General features: G+C 38.4%; 2 protein-coding genes across 2 annotated transcripts; both read left to right on the top strand.

Annotated features, from left to right (window-relative positions):
* Nucleotides 1-922: 922 nt before the first annotated feature.
* LOC143588014 (uncharacterized) lies at nt 923-2,863 on the top strand. Its single transcript, XM_077069136.1, has 3 exons — nt 923-1,757; nt 1,915-2,704; nt 2,751-2,863. The coding sequence occupies exons 1-3, from the start codon at nt 1,116-1,118 to the stop codon at nt 2,861-2,863; spliced, it is 1,545 nt and encodes a 514-aa protein (XP_076925251.1). The 5' UTR covers nt 923-1,115.
* A 1,340-nt stretch (nt 2,864-4,203) lies between these two features.
* LOC143588020 (ABC transporter B family member 19-like) lies at nt 4,204-9,383 on the top strand. The gene is made up of 8 exons (XM_077069141.1): nt 4,204-5,106; nt 5,204-5,258; nt 5,337-5,512; nt 5,610-5,774; nt 5,859-6,154; nt 6,253-6,569; nt 6,639-8,776; nt 8,842-9,383. The coding sequence occupies exons 1-8, from the start codon at nt 4,204-4,206 to the stop codon at nt 9,187-9,189; spliced, it is 4,398 nt and encodes a 1,465-aa protein (XP_076925256.1). The 3' UTR covers nt 9,190-9,383.
* Nucleotides 9,384-9,398: the final 15 nt, after the last annotated feature.

The raw sequence follows: 9,398 nt of genomic DNA, 5'->3' as shown, positions 1-9,398 counted from the left end.
AGATTATATTATTTTTTGTCAACTTAAGAACAACTTATAACATAGATCAAGAATCAACCAATAAAAAAAGGCAACACTTTTCATTTTGGTTTATTTATTAATAATATTAATTTGGGGATTCTATTTTGAATGTATGATTTATGATTGAAACACTGACAATGGTGGGTCACCTTGATTAAGAGATTCAGAGGGCCTCTAAATCTCAAAGTGTTTTGTTTTGTAGCATTGGATCCTTTAATTTGTTCTTGACAACAAACACTCGTGGCCCATGTGCATTATGGATCACGCCCCTCACGGATCATTTGTCATCAACCTAGTTTTTATTTTGGCTTTCAAAACAAATTATTATTGTTAACACCATTCATTCTAGATCATGACTAAGTTTGAATGGCGGAAATTTTATAAAAAAAAACTAAACTAGCAAGACGCTAGAATACACCAAACGAACCAAAAAGTGTACATTTTAAGATATTTCTTTTCTTTTTTCTTTTTTTTTTTTTAGTTTTAGCTACACTTATTGGTCAATGCTATAGTTGAAACGTACTATTTCATTTTTCAATTATGGAAATCTTTTATATTTTATTTTTATTTGTTTGGTACTCCTTCCTTTTCAAGTAAATGGTTATTTATACACTTGATGCTTGAAAAAGTGGCTACATTAACCTTTAAATTATAAATAAAATAAAACAAAACCACAAATGAGTATCTTTACTTTTACTAAGTCATTTTGTACTATTGCAGCACTCAAACATTAGATTTATTTAATCTTTCAAATATAAATATATATTCCAAGATATTAAATTAGAGAAAAGTTAAACAACACGTCCTACTTAGAACTGAATTATTATTATTATCATTTGTTTTTCTGATAGGTGCTGGTTTTTTTTATTCTTTTGGTCGCTAAATTTAAAATTGCTTATCGCTAAATTTAAAATTGCTTATAACAAAGGAATGCCAAGCCTGCCCTTACAAAGATTCAAAGTTGATACAGTTTCTACAAAACCGTTGATTGTTTCTTCTTGTTTGGTCAAATTAACTAGTCAGGTCAAATCAGTTAACCACTTCTTCCACTTCCTTAAAAGAGTCCGATGATGATGATTCAATTCTGATCAACCATGACTTTGAATACTCCTACAAAGAAATCGGGTTCGAATATTCAGGAAGCTCTTGCTGCTGCTACACAACACACAAGATATAAGGATGATGGTGATTATGTTAACCGGTATATTTGTAGTAGTAGTAGTACACCTCTATCTGGGAAATTTGTTCAAGGAGGATCTGGATCAAGGAAATTAAAAGGGAATCAAGGACTCAACGACGAGCTTCAAATGAAAGCGAACGAGCTTGAAAAGCTTTTTGAACAGCATAAGCTTCGACTTCCTAGAGAGACTTCGGGTCAAAAGAAGGCCTTTGACGTGGAATCCGATCAGATAACAAAATTGTCATCTTTCCGAAAGCAGGTTGAAACACCAACTGATTCTCCGGCTCAGCAGAGTTTTGATGATGATTCAAGAGGGAAGTTGTATGATAGTTACATGAAGAAAAGAGATGCAAGGCTTACGGAACTATGGGATTCTAATGGAGTCGAAAAAGAAGCTAGGATGAAAGAAATGCATGATGTCCTTGAACGCCAGAGTTATGAAATGAAAGCCAGACTTTCGTGGTCTGCTGATAAGCATAATTCTGCATCTAGTGCAAGTCGACGTGCAGAAAGGCGCACATCATTTAACGCTCAGTCGGCTTTAAACAGAGAAGAGGTAATGTTATCAGTTATCATCATTAGTTTCATATGCTTTATAATCTTCATCACTTAAAACATGGTTTTTATTATTATTATTATTATTATTATTATTTATTTATTTTTTTTATTATTTTTATTTATTTATTTTTTTTTTTTGTTAACTGTGATGGCAGAATCTAGATTTTGGGTCACTTCAAGGTAAACTACCGCAACCTCGCACCCCAGCTGCTGCAATTCCTAGATCCACTACAAGACTGGCCTCTACTTCCGGTAGAAGGCGGCAGCAGCCCGATAATAATCCTGTTGCACAGTCTGTCCCTAATTTTTCTAAAGAAAACACAAAGCCTTATTCAACACCTACCAAATCATCATCATCTGCAGCAGCAGCAGAAGTTCGGTCTCGGTTAAGAAACTATACACGCAGCAGAAGCACCAATGAAGAGACCCCTCCTGTCAAGGAAGATAAGTCAAGGAGGTCTCAGTCATTGAGAAAGAGTTCTGTGACTTTATTTGAGAGCTCAGAAGGTGTCGCTTTGTCACGATCGAAAAACATGGAGCCGAAGCGGTTTTTGAGAAAGAATACTGCTAAGTTGAAAGCTTCAATGGCGCCGCCTAAAGCTATGAACAAGGAGGAAGAGGATGAACCTCCAAGTGTGGCTAAAAACTATTTTGAGGAACAGTTTGATAAAACCGCAACCGAAGATCAAGTTGTAGAGGAGAGCGAGTCAAGAATGAGTCATGAGTCAGCGAAATTGTTGGATTCTGAATCAGAACACTGCAACACATCACAAGTTGATTATGCGTTTTCTTATACTCAGGAAGCGTCTGAAGTTGAATCTCCGACAACGAGCCCTGCCTCTTGGAATCCACACGCGGCAGAGGCTAATGCTGCTCGAATGAGGAAAAAATGGGAGATCACTCAAAAACCGAACCTGATTCCTAGTTCTTCTGATGTTCAGTCTCGTAAGGATATGACTAAAGGATTCAAACGCTTGCTGAAATTTGGAAGGAAAAGCCGATACACTGAGAATTCGGCTGACTATATTTCGGCCACAACTTCTGAGGGAGATGATGACACTGAAGATGGAAGAGATCCCACCAACCGATCTTCGGAGGATGTGAGAAAGTCAAGAATGGGTTACTCGCAAGGTCTCACCCAGAGCGATTTTCATAGTGGTGAAGGTATAAGTCGGTATAACGACTTTTTTTAAACAGTTTAATGAAGTCTTTAAAAACATTGCATTTTGTAATATTTTGTTCTCTGTTCTGTTTTTGAATTGAAGTGCATAGATTGCAGAGTTCGATCCCAACACCTCCTGCAAACTTCCGTTTGAGGGAAGATCATTTGTCTGGAAGCTCTATAAAAGGTACATTCTATAACAGATATGTATAATAAGTAGTTTGCAAAATCTGAAACTTTCAATTTTAAGCTTTTAAGTGGTTGGTTTTGAATTGAAATCCTGTGTTGTGGTTTTATATTAAACAGCTCCTCGATCATTCTTTTCGTTGTCAACGTTCCGAAGCAAGGGAAGCGAGTCAAAACCAAGATGAGTTTTTTGTTTTGAAGGTACTGTTTCTGATCAGAGGTATGTATAGTTTAATTAATGTTTTGAGTTGGGATGCACACTATTATTTTGCATATCTTTTGATGACTCAGAAACAATTATTTGGATGAAAAGATCTACAGTTGGTGTAATGTTGTTAACTTATGTAGGTTTTGTAAGATATGTCTTCGATGCATCCTATATGCATATTCTTAAATTCCTTTTAACTTTGCGTTCTTACTGAGGCGAAGCCTGCTTATGCTGTTTGACTTGGTACTTGTTCTAAGATCAGAACATCAAATATTTGTATATTCTTAAATTCCTTTCAACTTTGCGTTATAATTGAGAAGTGAAGCCTGCATATGCGGTTTGACTCGGTACTTATTCTAGGATCAGAACATCAACTACAACTACAACTTCAATTCTTTTATCTATTCTTTTTATATGTATACTTAAAATTATCTTTATGTTACTTCAAATCATTGTATTTAAATTCATAACTATAACTTTTAACATGAGTATATATGTAATCAAGTTAACTCCTAAAAGATATGAATTATAATTAAGATGATTTAGTTCATGCAGTTTGGAATTTATGGCTATTTATGTACTACACAGTTAACATATTATTACCCTTGGTATGGTATCAAACAAAAAAATATAATCATCATTGTTAATAATGTAAACAAACGTACATATATATAAAACATAGAAACAAACACCAGCTTGTACACAACATTGGCAATTAAGTATTTAATAAGCATAAGGATAAACCAAACATAAAAACAAAAAAGTTGTTTAGGCAAATACTATGCAGATTTAAATTTAGTGTTGGGACTTCGGAGAAACATAGGTGTCTTCTCCAAACATGATTAATTAGCTAAACATTATGCGTGTCAACCACCACTTTCTAATTCAATGGCTGATTCCTCCTTTGAGATAGAGTCATCCTCTGCCGCTAACCGCCGTCAACGCAAGCCTCACCACACATCTCCAACACTGTCCCATCAGTCTCCCGCCTTGTCTTTCTCGAGCTCCCATGCATCCTCATACGCTCGTAGAGCCAGGGGTACGCGTGTCCCACCAACCACTCCTTTCACCTCAGACACTGACCAGTCTTGGCAGGCTGAGATCTCGTGGCGGTATGAACCAACAGCCTCTCGAGACACCCATGGAAGCAGCCTTGGTGCCGCCTTAACACCGTGGGCTGAGCCCTCACCTAGTCATGGCAGCCGTGGGTTTCAACGGTCAGCTAATGACTATTACTTGTCTAGTCATAACGCTGCTACAGGCGGTGTTGGTGTTGGTGGTGGTAACTTTAACATCTTTACCAATCAATCCTATGACCAATCCAATAACTTTAGTCATGTCTCATTGGGTAGAATTGAGCTACAAAGTTATGTTGCCAAAACTACCCTCAACAAGTCTGCTACTTTCGCGGACATGGTTACTAGTACCGATAGAAAAAAAGGCCATTTGGCTACTGATGATGAGGTTAGTGCGACTGATGATGATTTAGAGAACGAATCAAAAACAAAACACGATGGTAGTCATAAATACGTTTATGATACTCAAAAGTATGAAGACGTCGAAGATCTTGATGACGACGAAGAAGAAGAAGTTGCACCACCGAAACAAATAGGGGTTCTCGGTTTGTTTAAATTTGCAACAAAGTTGGATATTTTGCTTGTTATGATAGGCAGTGTCGGTGCTTTGATCAATGGAGGATCTCTACCTTGGTATTCTTTACTTTTTGGACTTTTTGTTAACAAAATTGCTTTGGATGATAACAATGATGAGATGATGAAGGATGTCAAAAGGGTAATAACTAATAACTATAAACTGTTACTTGTATATATTCTGTTTATAAAATATATTTATGTTTAGTTGCTTCCTCAATGTGGGATATGAACTTTAGATATGTCTATACATGGTGGGATTGTCCGCACTAGTCGTCGTTGGAGCATACTTACGTAAGCCTCGATCATCCTCGTCAATTCTATAAATGTATACTTTATACAAATGCTACACGTACATTTAATTATTTACAGAAATTTCTTGTTGGCGACTGGTGGGAGAGAGATCAGCGCATAGAATCAGAACCGCGTACCTAAAGTCGATTTTACGACAGGACGTCGCATTTTTCGACACCGAAATTAGCACCAGTGATATCATGCATGGGATCTCAAGTGATGTTGCTCAAATCCAAGAAGTTATAGGGGAGAAGGTACAACATTAAAGTTTCAAAAAGATTAAGTTTTCAACTAATTATGTGCTTATAATTAATAAAGTTTGCCACTTTGGCTTGTGTTTGTACAACACAGATGGCACACTTTGTTCATCACTTGTGTACATTCATATGTGGCTATATCGTTGGGTTCATAAAGTCATGGAAGGTCTCTTTGGCAGTACTTGCAGTTACTCCGGTAACAATGTTCTGTGGCATAGCGTATAAGGCAATTTACGTCGGCCTAGCTACAAAAGAAGTGGTACTATACTTAACGATTTCCAAAACGTATTCAAGAAACAAGCATACATTTTTATCACTCAAATATGTATCATCATACTTGCAGAACTCTTACAAGAAAGCTGGTGGCATAGCAGAACAAGCCATAAGTTCAATCAGGACTGTTTTTTCGTTTGTAGCAGAGCAAAAACTATCCGATAAATACGACGCATTATTGCAAGAGTCGGTTCCGGTGGGAAAGAAACTTGGTTTTGCAAAGGGTATTGGAATTGGTGTTATATATTTGGTTACATATTCCACTTGGGCTTTGGCTTTTTGGTATGGATCCATCTTGATTTCAAAACATGAAATATCTGGTGGTACCGCCATAGCCTGCTTCTTTGGAGTCAATGTCGGTGGCAGGTAACTAAGTAACTAACTAACAACTAACAACTGACCAGTAAAACTGATTATCCAACTATTTACAAGTAATAAAATAAGCACAAACGTCGGTTTTCCAGGGGTTTGGCGCTATCTCTATCATACTTTGCTCAATTTGCACAAGGGACCGTAGCAGCTAGCCGAGTGTTTGAAGTTATAGAGCGAATCCCGTCCATTGATCCTTATTCTCCTATGGGGAGAAGGCTCTCGAATGGAAAAGGAAAAATCGAGTTTGAGAATGTTTGTTTTGCATATCCATCTCGTCCGACTGTTCCTATTCTCAACATGCTCAATTTAGTGGTTCCATCCCAAAGAACTTTAGCACTAGTTGGTGCTAGCGGTGCGGGCAAATCAACTGTTTTCGCTCTTTTAGAGAGGTTCTATGATCCTCTTCAGGGTAAGTTTTAACTATCTTAACATGTTAAATAACCAAAGTAACATGAATATATGTAATATGTGCATGTAGGTATTGTAAGGTTAGATGGTCATGACATAAGAACATTGCAAGTGAAGTGGTTAAGAAGTCAAATGAGCATGGTGGGTCAAGAGCCGGTTCTCTTCGCAAACACGATTCTCGAAAACATTATGATGGGCAAAGAGAATGCCACGAAGAAAGAAGCGATTACCGCTAGTGTGGCTGCGAACGCACATAAATTCATAGCGAATTTACCACAAGGTTATGATACACAAGTAGGAGACAGAGGAACCCAACTCTCAGGAGGCCAAAAACAACGCATTGCATTGGCCCGAGCCATGATCCAAGACCCTAAGATCCTTTTACTAGACGAGCCCACAAGTGCACTAGACCCCGAGTCAGAGATTCTCGTCCAACAAGCTATTGATAAAATCTCGAGAAATAGAACCACGATGGTCATTGCTCATAGGCTGGCAACCGTAAGGAATGCTGATCGGATCGTTGTTATGGAACAAGGATCCGTTATCGAAAGCGGGGCCCATCAAAAACTTATGGAAATGAATGGAGCTTATTTTTCTCTCATTAAGCTTGCATCCGAAGCGGTATCATCAAACTCTAAATCCGAGAATGCTGAAATGGAAAGAAGACAGTCTAAACACGAAGCGTCTAGTGCTCAAGATCTTTTAAAATCAAACCACGTTTACGAGATTTCGAGATCAGAGTACATGAAATCAGTTCAAGAGGAAGAACAAGTGGAAACAATAAAAGTAACCAAACCAAGATCATACATGATTTCAGAGGTATGGAGACTACAGAAACCCGAGGCGGGTATGCTGTTTATCGGCATAGTTTTGGGTATGGTAGCAGGCGCTATTCTATCAATCTTTCCGTTGGTTTTAGGTGAAGGACTCAAAGTCTACTTTAATCCCGATACTCGTACGTTGAAAAGAGATATTAGGAACCTTTGTTTGGTTTTGGTTGGACTTGGTGTTGTGATTATTCTAGCCATGACTGGTCAACAAGGGTTCTGTGGTTGGGCCGGTTCGAACCTCACCAAACGAGTTCGCAGTTTACTCTTTCGGTCCATAATGAAACAAGAGCCAGGGTGGTTCGATAGTGATCAAAACTCAACTGGAATACTTGTTTCCAGGCTATCAAATGATTGTATAAGTTTTAGATCAGTTTTAGCAGATAGATACTCGGTTTTGTTCATGGGTTTGAGCTCGGCTGGTGTGGGTTTAGGTGTGTCATTCTATCTCCAATGGCGGTTAGCCATTTTGGTAACTCTAGTAACTCCTTTTACACTCGGGGCTAGCTACTTTAATCTGCTAATCAACATCGGACCAAAGTTAGATAATGCTGCTTATGATAAAGCTACTACAATCGCTTCGGGTGCGGTTTCAAACATCCGAACAGTAGCCACTTTCGCAACTCAAGAAAAGATTGTTAAATATTTTGAACAGTCCTTATCAAGCCCAAAATCAACGGCTGTAAAACGATCTCAGATCACTGGGATTGCATTAGGATTTTCTCAAGGTGCGATGTATGCAGCGTATACTGTAATTCTGTTGTTCGGGGCTTACCTTGTGAACCAAGGCCACGCGTCATTCGGTGATGTTTACAAGATCTTCTTGATTCTTGTTTTGAGCTCGTTTTCGGTTGGTCAACTTGCGGGCCTTGCCCCTGATACTTCCACAGCTTCAACCGCGATTCCTGCGGTTTTCGATATTATTAACCGGATTCAATTGATTCGTGGGAAAGGAAGAAAGATTGAAGGTTCTAAACCGTTTGATGTAGAGTTCAAGATGATTACTTTTTCATACCCCTCTAGGCCTAATGTGATAGTGTTGAAGGATTTCAGTTTAAAGGTGAAAGGCGGGACCATGGTGGCGGTGGTCGGAGGTAGTGGGTCCGGAAAATCGACGTTGATTTGGTTGACACAAAGGTTTTATGATCCTGTTAAAGGTAAGGTTTTAATGGGAGGAATTGACTTGAGGGAGCTTGATTTGGTATGGTTGAGATCTCAAACAGCTTTAGTCGGTCAAGAACCCGCATTGTTCGCCGGTACCATTCGAGAAAACATAGGATTTGGAAATTCCACTGCTTCATTCGCAGAGATTGAAGAAGCCGCTAAAGAAGCTTACATTCATAACTTCATATGTAGTCTCCCAGAAGGCTATGAAACTGAGGTATAACTATAACTTAAAATTTATAAATTTATAAATTTTAACCTATGATCTGTCTCTACATACAGGTAGGTCAGAGTGGAGTTCAGCTATCTGGAGGTCAAAAGCAAAGAATAGCAATAGCAAGAGCAATTGTGAAGAGATCAAAAGTGCTGCTGCTAGACGAAGCAAGTAGCGCACTCGATTTAGAATCAGAGAAGAATGTTCAAGAAGCGTTCAGGAAGATAACAAAGCGCACAACCACCATTGTGGTGGCTCACCGCCTCTCAACCATCAGAGAAGCCACTGTGATAGCGGTGGTCCAAGATGGGAAGCTGACAGAGTATGGAAGCCATGACAGGCTAATGACTTCCCATCATGATGGTGTTTACGCTAACCTTGTACGTGCTGAAACAGAAGCAAATGCTTTTGCTTAGTGAAACAACATTCATTGAGAGATCATATGTGGATCTCAACATACACCCATAAACTATAAACATGTGTGCGCTTGTATACATACTTCTGGTTTGAGAACATTTATCATTGTATTCCAGGTGTTAGGAAGATAGACTTTGTGTCGATTCATTGTAACTATTTAGACAAATTTTCTTATATACGCCAGTAGTTACTATGTTGCAGTCAACAA

Source organism: Bidens hawaiensis, unplaced genomic scaffold (genome assembly GCF_021521415.1).
Source record: "Bidens hawaiensis isolate Kalapana, Puna unplaced genomic scaffold, B.hawaiensis_p1.1 tig00035949_1, whole genome shotgun sequence".
NCBI classification, from domain to species: domain Eukaryota; kingdom Viridiplantae; phylum Streptophyta; class Magnoliopsida; order Asterales; family Asteraceae; genus Bidens; species Bidens hawaiensis.
This window is presented reverse-complemented; position numbering and strand designations above follow the sequence as displayed.

Coding starts and splice junctions, on each gene's coding strand:
- LOC143588020 (XM_077069141.1), top strand. CDS start 4,204: ATGGCTGATTCCTCCTTTGAGATAGAGTCATCCTCTGCCGCTAACCGC. Junction 5,107..5,203: donor TGATGAAGGATGTCAAAAGG/GTAATAACTAAT, acceptor TATGAACTTTAG/ATATGTCTATACATGGTGGG. Junction 5,775..5,858: donor GCCTAGCTACAAAAGAAGTG/GTACTATACTTA, acceptor TCATACTTGCAG/AACTCTTACAAGAAAGCTGG.
- LOC143588014 (XM_077069136.1), top strand. CDS start 1,116: ATGACTTTGAATACTCCTACAAAGAAATCGGGTTCGAATATTCAGGAA. Junction 1,758..1,914: donor CGGCTTTAAACAGAGAAGAG/GTAATGTTATCA, acceptor CTGTGATGGCAG/AATCTAGATTTTGGGTCACT. Junction 2,705..2,750: donor TTCTTCTGATGTTCAGTCTC/GTAAGGATATGA, acceptor GAAATTTGGAAG/GAAAAGCCGATACACTGAGA.